Below are 15,199 nucleotides of genomic sequence, written 5' to 3' on the forward strand. Positions count from 1 at the left end.
TCCGCAAAACACATACACGGGCCATAAAGATTAACAAAATATTCAGAGTGGCATTGTCAGAATCAAGACAACTACTTCATAACTCATACAAACTGACCTGTTTGTTGTTAAACAAATTATCCAGCAGTAACTCAGGAGTACATAGATTCTCTGGGTCTTTCAGACACTTTTCTCGTACCCAGTCCTGAGTACAGATCATTTTAAGTACATATTTAGCATAATCACTCAGACCAGCTGACTCAATAGATCCAATTGGTTTGTTGGAAAATCCAAAAATATCATCACTCAAATCATCAAGAGAGGTGAGTAAACCTGGTGAACTACCACCACCAACATTGGCATCACCTAACAAGAGATAAATATAGAACATTTTAGCTAGAGTTTTAACATTTGTATTAAAGTAGAAAGCATTACAGAAGTATTAACTCAACTAAAGACATACGCAATCCATAGTCCATAGAAATATACTCATTGTGCATGTGTTCATGTGTTCATGTAGCATATTTGTTTTTGTTTCTTGTGGCTTTTTAGTTATTTTACATTTACGTATATATAAATGTCTCTGTCTGTCTGTCTGTCTGTCTGTATCTTCACGATTCTCCCTCCCTTCTCCCTCTGATATCAGGAAGGCTTTCAACACAGCTACCACTGCACCAACACTGATACAATGAAGAATATGTCTGCATATCTGTCTGTCTGTCTGTCTGTCTGTCTGTCTGTGTCTGTCCTTATCTTCCCCTCTACTTACCTAACATAAGTAATGCTTTCAACACAGCTAACACAGCACCAACACTTATACAATGATGAATATGTCTGCACATCTGTCTGTCTGTCTGTCTGTCTATCTATCTATCTATCTGTCTGTCTGTCTGTCTCTGTCTGTCTGTCTGTCTGTCCTTATCTTCCCCTCTACTTACCTAACATAAGTAATGCTTTCAACACAGCTAACACAGCACCAACACTTATACTATGGTGAGCTGCTGATAACAGATGTCTGTCACATGATGACTTAATAGCTGCCATATTACGATTACTGACTGATTGGTCATTAGGGTCGTAAGTAGTTTTAAATAACCGTAGCAACAAATGACAGGTTAATCGAGCACCGGGTTCAGCATCCAGATCAACACCAGCTGTAAAAATGTAAAACAAAACAAAATCAGTAATGGAAGTTATATCATTCTAAAGTCAATTGTATATGTTTGAACTGGAAGTATGGAATGTATACCCCCCCCCCCATTGTTGTACGTCAATAATAATAATAACGTTAATTTTTATATAACACTTTCCCCACACTGTGCTAAAATCACTATTACCTCTGGTACAGACCTACAAATAGTAGAACAGCCCTTCCTCAACTCCCAGGACAGCATACAATCCATTGCAGCATTTCTAAGTGCATAGGATTAAAGCATTCACATTGGCACCTCTATCCTACCAGGTCCCCAATTATACAGCTGGGTTGACTGAGGCACAATCACGGTTTAAATCTTGCCCAAAGACTTTAGCCATATCAGCAACAATGGTAGTGGCGAGCACAAATTTGCACCCTGTAGATTCCAAGCCAGCCACTCCAACCACTTGAACATCAAACACAACATTGCACATCTGTTTTTTTCTGAGCCAAAATATTCAGATTCCTCAATTCCCTTATTTCTTTAAATCAAGCTTGTGCAGCTATAAATCTATAAATGTATTTATTGTTCAGTTGACCAAATACTAGACAAACAAGTGTACTTTTTAGACTTTGATTATATGAAAACTCAAACAAACAAATTTGCACAGTTGCACCACAAAACAAATAGGTTTGAGTACAGTGGCTGTAATGTACATGTAATCCTCATTCCAGGTAACAGCCTCATGTGAATTCATTTAAGCCCCCCCCCCCCCCCCCAAAAAAAAAAGATTTGTATCTGGTCAGTGCGCTCATACCCAGCGTTGGTCTTTTCCTACTTCAATTAAGACCACTGCGAGCCAACTATGAACAAGCAGAGGACATCTGCCCCACATACACACTCGCTCTAAAATACTAAATATGAAGAACAGTAACTGCCATAAATAGTAGATTGAGTGACAGGTTTGTTGAGAATTAAAAAAGAAAAAAAAAGAAAAAAAGGTGTTGTTGCACCATTTTAGACAGACTGTCCTGACCAGAAACAATTCTTTTTTTTCTTTTCTTGGCCTAATAAATAAGTTTTATCATCTCTGAAAAAACTCACCTGACTGACAAACATTGACAATGGATGGTATTGCTACATGCATGACTACATCTTCTAGTGAAAACTCACCTGACTGACAAACGTTGACAATGGATGGTATTGCTACATGCATGACTACATCTTCTAGTGAAAACTCACCTGACTGACAAACGTTGACAATGGATGGTATTGCTACATGCATGACTACATCTTCTAGTGAAAACTCACCTGACTGACAAACGTTGACAATGGATGGTATTGCTACATGCATGACTACGTCTTCTAGTGAAAACTCACCTGACTGACAAACGTTGACAATGGATGGTATTGCTACATGCATGACTACGTCTTCTAGTGAAAACTCACCTGACTGACAAACGTTGACAATGGATGGTATTGCTACATGCATGACTACGTCTTCTAGTGAAAACTCACCTGACTGACAAACGTTGACAATGGATGGTATTGCTACATGCATGACTACGTCTTCTAGTGAAAACTCACCTGACTGACAAACGTTGACAATGGATGGTATTGCTACATGCATGACTACGTCTTCTAGTGAAAACTCACCTGACTGACAAACGTTGACAATGGATGGTATTGCTACATGCATGACTACATCTTCTAGTGAAAACTCACCTGACTGACAAACGTTGACAATGGATGGTATTGCTACATGCATGACTACATCTTCTAGTGAAAAACAATGTCTAGATATTAAGATAGCTGTGAATATAGCTATAGAGTCATGGAATGACAAATCAACAACCTAAAAATGAACAGAAAAAGAATGTCAGAAATTACTCCCTCATCCATATTTCTGAATTATTACTGCAGAAAATGGGTTTCCTTCAAACATAAAGAGAAAAGGTACCTTGTAAATTCACAATGTTAAAAAAAAACAATAGTTAAAGGAAATAAATATGTTGGTTGCAACTTTCACTTATCAGTTCAGAGTTGGCATTGGATCAAACTTAGGCAGAAGTGAGATACGAGCCTTGCTACAGAATTTCCATTAACTGCTTGTCATGTTATATCATTAGAATAACAATAGAAACAGTCGACAATACATTTCACTGAAGTTGCCAAGTTGTCTGTGTTCTGACAGAGGTTACTCATAACCTTTCTGCATTATACAGAAACAACCCAAAGTACACATCAATGGTCTTACTACAAGCCTATCAGAAAGTGTGTTACTTACATCAACTATAAGAAGGACATCATTAAAACCAAGATCATGATTGGATGAACAGCACAAGGCTTTTAAAGCACCAAGCCATTCAGAACTGAGGGGATTACAGCAAGCAGTTAATTCTGAACACAGAGCTGCAATTTCATTCAACCTAAAAACCAACACAAATCCAAATATTAGAACTTCCTGGTATGAACGTGAACTTCCTGGTATGAATGTAAAGTTTTGTTAGTCTAATAGGCTATCCATGGCTTCAAATCTCTTCTCACATCTAACTCAATGAGGTCCTGAGATGAAATTTCAAATTCAAACCAAGCCGTCCACACTATCACTAACATCACGTCTTTGTTAATCAATCACAGAATTCTACCCAATGATAAGTTAGTGTTTACTGGGGGCAGTTACATAATGTCCAAATATGGTATATTTGTCAGATCAGAATGCTACTTATACATTGTTTACATCATTCTAACAGTTAGGGGTTTGCTCATTTACATAATGTCCAAATATGGTATATTTGTCCGATCAGAATGCTACTTATACATTGTTTACATCTATCTAACAGTTAGGGGTTTGCTCATTTACATAATGTCCAAATATGGTATATTTGTCAGATCAGAATGCTACTTATACATTGTGCACATCTATCTAACAGTTAGGGGTTTACTCATTTGCATAATGTCCAAATATGGTATATTTGTCAGATCAGAATGCTACTTATACATTGTTTACATCTATCTAACAGTTAGGGGTTTGCTCATTTACATAATGTCCAAATATGGTATATTTGTCAGATCAGAATGCTACTTATACATTGTTTATATCATTCTAACAGTTAGGGGTTTGTTCATTTGAATAATGTCCAAATATGGTATATTTGTCAGATCAGAATGCTACTTATACATTGTGCACATCTATCTAACAGTTAGGGGTTTACTCATTTGCATAATGTCCAAATATGGTATATTTGTCAGATCAGAATGCTACTTATACATTGTGTACATCTATCTAACAGTTAGGGGTTTGCTCATTTGCATAATGTCCAAATCTGGTATATTTGTCAGATCAGAATGCTACTTATACATTGTTTACATCATTCTAACGGTTAGGGGTTTGTTCATTTGAATAATGTCCATATATGGTATATTTGTCAGATCAGAATGCTACTTATACATTGTTTACATCATTCTAACGGTTAGGGGTTTGCTCATTTGCATAATGTCCAAATATGGTATATTTGTCAGATCAGAATGCTACTTATACATTGTGCACATCTATCTAACAGTTGGGGGTTTACTCATTTGTATAAACAAGTTTGAATCATGATATCTCATTGAGCTAGACAAGGTGAAGGGAGATCTTGAGATTCAAAGCCACAGATAGCATTTAGACTAAAGTTTAGCAGACTATGGACACACAAGAAGTGTCTCACCTTGAAAAGGTACATGAGTGACAGAGGTCTGCAAAATAGAGATTTTTTCTATGGATGTTTATTTACACATTGGAAAGAAAACGTCCCTTACAAGATATGAAGACATCACAGAAAACAAAACATGATATTTCATGACATTTGAAATGTCATTGTACTGTCAAAGTGCACAGCTGTGTCAACAAATTGATTCAAAATTTCATACATTATCAAATTTTCTGCAAATTTTTGTGATTATTGCACAACAGGAATTCAGTTACATTACATGTTACATTTTATATTATAAAGCAAACTATGAGAAAGGTAAACTTACCGATCTGTGTCCGGTCTGTTGCATATATTCAACAATGCATTGCATACTAGACTGTATCTATTCTGAGCTGAATCATTTAATAACCGTCCTACCACTGACTGAAGACACTGTTTACCCCTGTTATGGAAAATAATCAACACCATATATGTTCATGGAAACCAACACCAAATACGGTCATATAAAAACAATACACACTAAATATGGTCATGGAAAGCAACAAACCTAAAATACAGTCATAGAGAAACAACCACCACCAAATATGGTCATATAAAAACAATCCACACCAAATATGGTGATGTCATAGAAGAACAACCAATATCGAACATGGTCATTGAAAAGTAATCAATACTAAATATGGTCATATAAAAACAGTCCACACCAAATATGGTTATTGGAAAACAACCAACACCAAATATGGTCATAGAACAACAACCAATATCGAACATGGTTACAGAAAAGTAATCAATACTAAATATGGTGATCAAAAAAATATTTATGATTTAACACCAAAAATATGGTCTGTTATGTCGTAAAGTCATCTAGTAAATCCACATTCATATCAGAAATTAGTTGATAACAGATGACACATACCATACAGTCATGAAAATTTGATCATAGATTTAGGCGGGAAACTAACTTGTTGATAGCAGCAGACTATAAATACTTACCTTGGATTCATAATGTATTCTGTCATAAATGTATGATCCCTAAATAAGTTAGATGCTGATGGCTGAATGTTGGCATAAATTGTCTGCTTCACTTTAGATGACACATTACTAAACATTTCTGAAAACTTGGCCTGAAACAAAACAAGATTTTCATGACTTATGTAATACTGCTATGATAAGAACTGGAGGATGCAACAGTTTTGAAATTAAAAAAGAAAATGCTTATCTAGAATTCATCCCTAGTTTTGTCTAGTGTATATGTAATTACGGATTTTAGGCTTACACACAAAAATCACACACTTGGAAAAATACCTACAAACAGGGATGGAACAGAAAAGACAATCAAATGATCACTATTTTGTTGTCAAAGTTTAACACCATGTTATTTCAACAAACAAAATTGCATTTATTTACTGCTGACAATGTGTTTCCTGAGGATTAAATAGGGAACTTGCAAACCTGCCATGTTGAATGTTGCATCATGGGAAATGTGATATCAAATACTAACCAATTAGCATCATAAACAATAATGTTATATTGTTTTTAACCACGAATGATCAATTCATAGTCACCCTTACACCATTGTGAGAGGTTTATTTTATCGGTAGCTCCACATTAGGTGTTATAATAACCACAAATAATCCCATAGTCCTTTGCATCTAAGCATGCTCAGTCTGGATTGCAAGTTCCCTATTCTTAATACATTGATCTTACATCTGATTATATTAGACACAGTAATAATTTCTAAATAACAGTTTCTTTCTGTCTTTGCTTGTTGACAGATGTTACATTGTCTATGCAAAATTGTCAAAATTATTAAAAACAATTTCTAAATAATAGTTTCTTTCTGTCTTTGCTTGTTGACAGTGATGTTACATTGTCTTGTCTTACCTTGAGATAACTACAAGAAATATACAAATCATATAAATAGGCCAATATACATCTCTCAGCCGAAGTACAATCAGAAACATTACCAACATGTTTGACTACACTACACAACCTGTGAATGAAAACAAAGTAAAAGTGTTGGTGTATTTGTGTGCAAAGAGGTTATTTGGTTCACATATACACTGTCTATGTGTGAGTGTCTAGTTCAGGTAGTTATGTTTCTTGTTGTTTTCCATATGGTCTCTGTGTTATTGGTTTCTTCTCATCAGATTTACAGCCATTACAGATTGGAAGAACAGTTTTATATTGTCTTTTTAAGTTGATGTCAGTTTCCACATCCATTATCTCTCATGAGACTTAACAATTTTATCATTTTGTTCTCAAATACATAAAAAAAGTTTAGGGTCAACAGTGAAAAATTAGGTGGGGTCAGGTAACTGGAACCACACAATTTTTTTTCAGGCCTAACTGAAAAATATTATTTTTTGAAATCTTAAACCATTATATTGGCAAAAAATAAATACTACGTTGGAAAGTGTGACAGTAGCTTGAAATATAATTTTTTTAAATTTTAAAAGATTTAAAACATCACTTTGTGCTATGAGTCAATTTCTGGACTATTCAATTGTTACACTCAGTTTTCTTCTCTGGGAAACAGAATTTAGGTCTTACAGAGCTGTCAGTGATGCTAGTCAGATAGATAGACAAAGACATCAATTATTCATGTAATATCTTATCAATTCTACCACTAGTAATCATACTCACAAGTCAAAAACATCTGCTGTTTGTTCCTGTGATAACAATAAGCATGCATGGTAGCGTCTGAGTACTGCCACAATACATAGACACAGGTTGGTGGTATAGTTGCCAGCCAAGTTTGACGATTTCAGTAATAGTTCAGCCTCAACCAGACTCATGTCATTCAATAACTGCACAGATAGAGAAATAGTGGTCACATATATATTAGGCCAAATAAAAGAATTGTTTCTGTTTGTCTAAAGTGGTGTGACAACACAATTTTTTTTTATTCTCAACAAACCTGTCACTCAATCTACTATTTACCGCAGTTACTATTTACCGCAGTTACTGTTCTTTTTATTTAGTACTTTAGAGCAAGTGTGTATGTGGGGTAGATGTCATTTGCTTGTTCATGATTGGCTCTGCAGTTGTCATCAATGCAGTAGAGAGGGTTATTTGTGTGTTTATCCCACAGATCTGCAGACTGCATGGATGGACAAACACATACAAAAAAAGACCGACAAGGGGGTATTAAAGTTTTGTGCACACTGACCAGAAACAATTTTTTTTGGGGGGAGGGGGGGCCTTAAATATAAGCAAACATTGACACAACCTTAGGGGAAATCTGTTTATGGAAGAACGAACTGCAAATACACCTAAAGGGAAACATGATGAGCTGCTTCAAGGGCTAAGTTTCAATCCCAAGTCATCACATTAATGTTATCTTAGTAAGGATTACATGGTAACATTCTTTTGTTGTGGCCCAACTCTGCCAAACAACCACATTTCAAATCTAGATTTTACTCCTTATCCAAAGTGGGCCTTGAAAACAGTTTTATTCTTGCCCTAAGTCACTGCACACAGTGTCAACTTTATCATCCTTTTTTCTGAAATCTCTTCTTGGTGATAGATAAATGTATTGGTGAAGACATTTTCAAAAAAGGCCAAATTGAAATTAAGAAAAATTTTTTCTTCTTAGTTTTCAATTTCCCATATCTAAGTATCTAAAGCAATTTTTGTTTCTAAAAAGAGAAAAGGTTTGAAGATATTTACCTGAATAGCAAAGTCTAACAATCCATCAATATTCAATGCATATTCCATCAGATCAAATATAAATGTAATATGGTCCACCGATGGTAGATGATATGAAGTCCCTTGATGAAAATTACGTACTTGTTCCAGTACATTATTAGCACAAGTCGTTGTCACTACATGCTGGTCAAAATACGACAACGCCCGAAACTTTGCGAACACGCTATCTAAACTTGGAACACTATCAGCTTTATGCTTCTTGGGTTTACTTGGTGTTGTGTTTTCTTTCTCTCCTTTCTTGTTGATAATTTTAAGTATTTCCTTTTGGACTTTTCGGACCGCATGACGCGCTTCATCTCTTGATTTGCCAACGCCGTAAAGTACGACTAATCGCTGGTTACATTCGTGGCTAGACACATCATCTTGAGGTATAGGGAAATGCTTGGCATACAATAAATGCTTTGATTGTTTATGATAACTCCTGAGTGCTAGCATATGTCTGCTATCTTCATCATTTTTCTCGTCTTTAAATCTTTGCTGAGAACCAAGTTTCTTGTCCTTCAAAGCTTCCAGGAATTTCTCCTGGAAGGACGAGTCTCGTCTGGATTCTTTCAGTGGTTCAAACAAACTAAATTCATCATCTTCTTTCTTCTCCTCCATTTCTTCATCCTTAATCTGCAAATTTGTTTGATAAATTTGAAACTGCTATTGGTTATTGATAGGTAGTACATAAAATAAGTACAACTCTACACATTGGTTAACAAGTAGAGAGTGTAGTACACATGTAACAGTACACATTCCATTCCCTGGCTTGTAATTCATGGTAAAATAATTCTGACTATCATGAGTAGAATAGATATTGATGTAACACTGGTAATATATAAACTAAATATATTGTTCTTCAATGTGGTAGATTACACAAGTGGGTGAAACCAGTTCCTCTGTTGTGCAATTTTAATCATCCTTTGATCAAGATAGAGTATATATTGGAAATCTGAAAACAGTGCACTGTAAGTTTATGGAACTATACCTTTCAGAGAGTCACCCTAATGAGACTATAATCAAACCAACGTCCATTTAATAGTGTATAACTGTTGTATCAACATGTTGCAACAATAGTTTTAGTTTGTGTCTATCTTTATAGTAAACCGAAGTCTCAGTTACCAGAGTAATACTTGACTCCATTAGTTATAGTACTCTTAGTAGAAGTAGTGATAAAGTTACTTGGAATCTAGGTTTTGATGAAGTCTGAGAGGTTCAGATAAAAACTACGTAATCACATCAAAACTAAAACTGAAACATTATCATGTTTTGTAGTTGCTTCCTTCAAGGAACATCAAAGACTCCTCCGGATGAGGAAGGCAATCAACATCATTCAATTATGATGGAATAATTTGGTGGCAGAAGAAAATATATTTGAAAATTAATATTCAATTAATAATTAATTACTATTTTCAGCACTGATATCAAAAATGTACCATGGGTTATTCCTGAAATGTCAAAACGTCAACACTTTATTAACACCTTAAGACAGTGCATATTTTAACAATTTTTTTAAAATCAAATAGAGAGATGTTTTTAAGAATGCACCAACTCATCAAGTTTATCAAAAACGCTTATATGGGAAATAGGTCATATACTAATAAGTTAGATATGTGTTCCATTGACTTTGTCAAGGTTTAACCTTGATATTGAATGTCCTGATAAGTAGATAACGTAGCAATGGCTTCACCACTAAAAAAGGTTGTTGACCTGGCCCAAACTAACCTCCATTTTAAGCTGTACATCTTCTTCCATCTTATCGGCACTATCATCAAGATTTTCATGATGGGACTGTACACTAGGTGGTGGCGGCGGTGTGGTTACAAGGTCACCACGTGATATCAACGTGCACATATATGCATCGTGGGAAAAGACATCATGTCGGATGAGTTCACAAAATAGTAAGACAAGGTTAGAGAATGCTGTTTTATCTTCTGTGCTGCTGTTGTCATCTGTTGGAGTCACACAGCAAAAAAATTATCAGTACAATTTGGTTTGAGAAATTCATAAATTATGTTTTGAAAAATTGATAATAAACTATGAAATCATAAGATAAAAAAAGGACATTGATTCATTTTGTGTCATCGTTCCAATTTTGCAATATTAATATTGTATTTTTTGCACTATCATGTACAAGAAACGACTGAGTATACCATACATATAAACTATGACAATATTAGAGAGTTCATCATGTTCTCATGATTCTGTCAATAACACTGACTAATCTGTAACCCATGATGAAAAAATTCTTATCCATCAAACAATTTTTTTTTCATATTTGTGATTATAGACAAAATGCCATCATTCATAATGTTTAGTCAGGCATCTAAAATATTCAAATATCTTGATGTCTGACCCTTCCGACAGACACAGACAGGAAACAACATATAAACTCTCAGGACGGTGCCCATTTGGGGCTAAAAACAACAATACATTATTGAATTGGCAAACCATTGCACACTTACCCATGATTGGGGCCTGGTTGTCTAAGAAATGTAACAACAAACTCTGAAACACAGGCAAACCATTGCTCATGATAGAAGCTGATGATATCGATTCTTTCTCATCCAGGATATCGTTATCTGCATTTTTCTGTTGAAAACAGAATACGAAATTGACTTGTACATTTACAATGGTTGAGATTAAGGAAATGTCAATTCTACGAACAACAATCACATGTCGATAATAGCTGTAGATGCATTAGCTAAACACGTTAAATTTTGCACCACTATAGCTAAATACGTTGTGTACACGCTACAGTATATTACATGTGAAAAGTGAAACAAAATGTATTATATTATACTACAGGATGTTTTGGATAGATATCTCATTTTGATGGCTGCTATGAGTACATTTCAGCCTACATTTGCATACCTCTGTAAGCTAAAGGTGTATACCTTCTCCCCCACATCTCTCACCTACATTTGCACATATCTGTAGATGTATACTTTCATCTCTACATCTCTCACCTACACATATCTGTATATGTATACTTTCATCTCTACATCTCTCACCTACACATATCTGTAGATGTATACTTTCATCTCTACATCTCTCACCTACACATATCTGTATATGTATACTTTCATCTCTACATCTCTCACCTACACATATCTGTAGATGTATACTTTCACCTCAACATCTCTCACCGACACATATCTGTAGGTATAAACTTTCATCTCAACATCTCTCACCTACACATATCTGTATATGTATACTTTCATCTCAACATCTCTCACCTACACATATCTGTATATGTATACTTTCATCTCAACATCTCTCACCAACACATATCTGTAGGTATAAACTTTCATCTCTACATCTCTCACCGACACATCTCTGTAGGTATAAACTTTCATCTCAACATCTCTCACCAACACATATCTGTATATGTATACTTTCATCTCAACATCTCTCACCTACACATCTCTGTAGGTATAAACTTTCATCTCAACATCTCTCACCTACACATATCTGTAGATGTATACTTTCATCTCAACATCTCTCACCTACACATCTCCGTAGGTATAAACTTTCATCTCTACATCTCTCACCTACACATATCTGTATATGTATACTTTCATCTCAACATCTCTCACCTACACATCTCTGTAGGTATAAACTTTCATCTCAACATCTCTCACCTACACATCTCTGGAGGTATAAACTTTCATCTCAACATCTCTCACCTACACATATCTGTAGATGTATACTTTCATCTCAACATCTCTCACCTACACATCTCTGTAGGTATAAACTTTCATCTCAACATCTCTCACCTACACATATCTGTAGATGTATACTTTCATCTCAACATCTCTCACCTACACATCTCTGTAGGTATAAACTTTCATCTCAACATCTCTCACCTACACATCTCTGGAGGTATAAACTTTCATCTCAACATCTCTCACCTACACATATCTGTATATGTATACTTTCATCTCAACATCTCTCACCTACACATATCTGTAGGTATAAACTTTCATCTCAACATCTCTCACCTACACATATCTGTATATGTATACTTTCATCTCTACATCTCTCACCTACACATATCTGTAGGTATAAACTTTCATCTCAACATCTCTCACCTACACATATCTGTATATGTATACTTTCATCTCTACATCTCTCACCTACACATATCTGTAGGTATAAACTTTCATCTCAACATCTCTCACCTACACATATCTGTATATGTATACTTTCATCTCAACATCTCTCACCTACACATATCTGTAGGTATAAACTTTCATCTCAACATCTCTCACCTACACATATCTGTATATGTATACTTTCATCTCTACATCTCTCACCTACACATATCTGTAGGTATAAACTTTCATCTCAACATCTCTCACCTACACATATCTGTATATGTATACTTTCATCTCAACATCTCTCACCTACACATCTCTGTAGGTATAAACTTTCATCTCAACATCTCTCACCTACACATATCTGTAGGTATAAACTTTCATCTCAACATCTCTCACCTACACATATCTGTAGATGTATACTTTCATCTCAACATCTCTCACCTACACATCTCTGTAGGTATAAACTTTCATCTCAACATCTCTCACCTACACATATCTGTAGGTATAAACTTTCATCTCAACATCTCTCACCTACACATATCTGTAGATGTATACTTTCATCTCAACATCTCTCACCTACACATCTCTGTAGGTATACACTTTCATCTCAACATCTCTCACCTACACATCTCTGTAGGTATACACTTTCATCTCAACATCTCTCACCTACACATCTCTGTAGGTATAAACTTTCATATCAACATCTCTCACCTACACATATCTGTAGGTATAAACTTTCATCTCTACATCTCTCACCTACACATCTCTGTAGGTATAAACTTTCATCTCAACATCTCTCACCTACACATCTCTGTAGGTATAAACTTTCATCTCAACATCTCTCACCAACACATATCTGTAGGTATAAACTTTCATCTCAACATCTCTCACCTACACATATCTGTAGGTATAAACTTTCATCTCAACATCTCTCACCAACACATATCTGTATATGTATACTTTCACCTCAACATCTCTCACCGACACATCTCTGTAGGTATAAACTTTCATCTCAACATCTCTCACCTACACATATCTGTATATGTAAACTTTCATCTCAACATCTCTCACCTACACATCTCTGTAGGTATAAACTTTCATCTCAACATCTCTCACCTACACATATCTGTAGATGTATACTTTCATCTCAACATCTCTCACCTACACATCTCTGTAGGTATAAACTTTCATCTCAACATCTCTCACCTCAATCTCTAGATCTGCTTGTCTCTTCTCCAACAACTTGGCAACGACTAATGCTCTGTGTTCTCCTGATCTTTGAGGACACACTGCCCATTCACATAATAACAGAATGATGGGATCATCACTTGCAGGTAACTGAAAATATAGAAGATAGTTTGAAATATGATATAGCACCCTCAATGACAATAGTAATGAAATCTTTTGTTTCTACCACTCCACAATACTTTTACATGAGTCAAACTCATACATGATCAGTGATAAAACAAAAGTCTATAATATTGAATAAACTTGATTAACTGACTGACTGACTGACTGACTGACTGACTGACTGACTGACTGACTGATTGACTGATTGATTGATCGATTGATTGATTGGGTGATCACTGATTGATTGACTGATTGGTACACACAATCATTTATACCTCAGCCTTTCAACCAAGTTATGTTTACTGATACCAACACAAGGTGCCAATCACAAGATGTACAAGAACTTTTCATAAAAGCATATTATACATTTTACATTTACAATTTTGCTTTTCACAGAAAAATGTATAGTTGTCTAGATAGCAACAAAGAGGAATTAAGATCTTAAATGGTTGTAACTTATATTGACATTTGTAAAAATTCTCTAACATCATTCTGAATTTTAAAAAATTACAAATTTTTAAAAAATTCCAAATTTATAATTCCACTATTTTCTCACCTCATTATTTTCTTTATTCTGTATGTTTCCAAATATTTTGTTATACAAGGTGTCGATAGAGTTGGCAGAGTCAGAGCGTTCAAAACTATGGCGGTCTAAGATTTCAAGTGTATTAAGTACACGACTGATGGTAAAACCAGCTGTAGATTCCTGACACTTGTCTGATGACCAATGTACTTCTACTGCACGGCCACGCTGTTTGATTTGTTGCTCACTGGCACGTATTGCAGCACGGATCTAGAAATACAAAAATCATATATTAATATCATTAACATAGAATGCACCTTAATTCATTTATTTGAAATTGAAAACTTAAGAAAAGTTTCTGAATACAAAATTTCCGTTTGTGGAAAAGATATGTATCTTTATCTTCGTAATAAGCCCAATAAAAATGTTATTAAAGACGAAAAAAAAATGTAATGCTGCTTGGAAATAGAATATCTACACATTTGCTGTTACTTTGTTCCAGAGAACTCCGTCCTATTCTGAGTTAAAATCAACAAAAATTTGGTGTCACCATACAAAGTTACAAAGTTTTAAAAACGGAGGTCAAAATTATATCAAAATTTCATCAGTTTAGAACCAATAAACTCAGCTTTTGATGTCTTAATATGAAGAAATGTCATAGTATCAATATGTATTACTGTGAGAAAATTGGACAGAATAGTTTGTGAAATTAAATTTTGA

The 15,199-nt window shown here is 34.9% G+C and overlaps 1 protein-coding gene across 3 annotated transcripts in view; it reads right to left on the reverse strand.

The window, feature by feature from the left end:
* The window catches only part of LOC144442188 (mediator of RNA polymerase II transcription subunit 12-like protein), a 43,355-nt gene that overhangs the window by 19,205 nt on the left and 8,951 nt on the right, over positions 1 to 15,199 (reverse strand). For all 3 annotated transcript variants that reach the window (XM_078131460.1, XM_078131461.1, XM_078131459.1), the window contains exons 11-23: positions 14,513 to 14,749; positions 13,813 to 13,944; positions 10,969 to 11,095; positions 10,229 to 10,455; positions 8,483 to 9,136; positions 7,457 to 7,620; positions 6,695 to 6,803; positions 5,804 to 5,934; positions 5,136 to 5,252; positions 3,403 to 3,544; positions 2,841 to 2,970; positions 918 to 1,133; positions 98 to 345 (exon numbers count right to left, since the gene is read on the reverse strand). In XM_078131460.1, the coding sequence (XP_077987586.1) occupies positions 98 to 345; positions 918 to 1,133; positions 2,841 to 2,970; positions 3,403 to 3,544; positions 5,136 to 5,252; positions 5,804 to 5,934; positions 6,695 to 6,803; positions 7,457 to 7,620; positions 8,483 to 9,136; positions 10,229 to 10,455; positions 10,969 to 11,095; positions 13,813 to 13,944; positions 14,513 to 14,749 (2,634 nt within the window). The remainder of the gene's footprint in view (positions 1 to 97; positions 346 to 917; positions 1,134 to 2,840; positions 2,971 to 3,402; positions 3,545 to 5,135; positions 5,253 to 5,803; positions 5,935 to 6,694; positions 6,804 to 7,456; positions 7,621 to 8,482; positions 9,137 to 10,228; positions 10,456 to 10,968; positions 11,096 to 13,812; positions 13,945 to 14,512; positions 14,750 to 15,199) is intronic.

The sequence above is a fragment of the Glandiceps talaboti genome, chromosome 11 (genome assembly GCF_964340395.1).
Source record: "Glandiceps talaboti chromosome 11, keGlaTala1.1, whole genome shotgun sequence".
NCBI lineage: Eukaryota > Metazoa > Hemichordata > Enteropneusta > Spengelidae > Glandiceps > Glandiceps talaboti.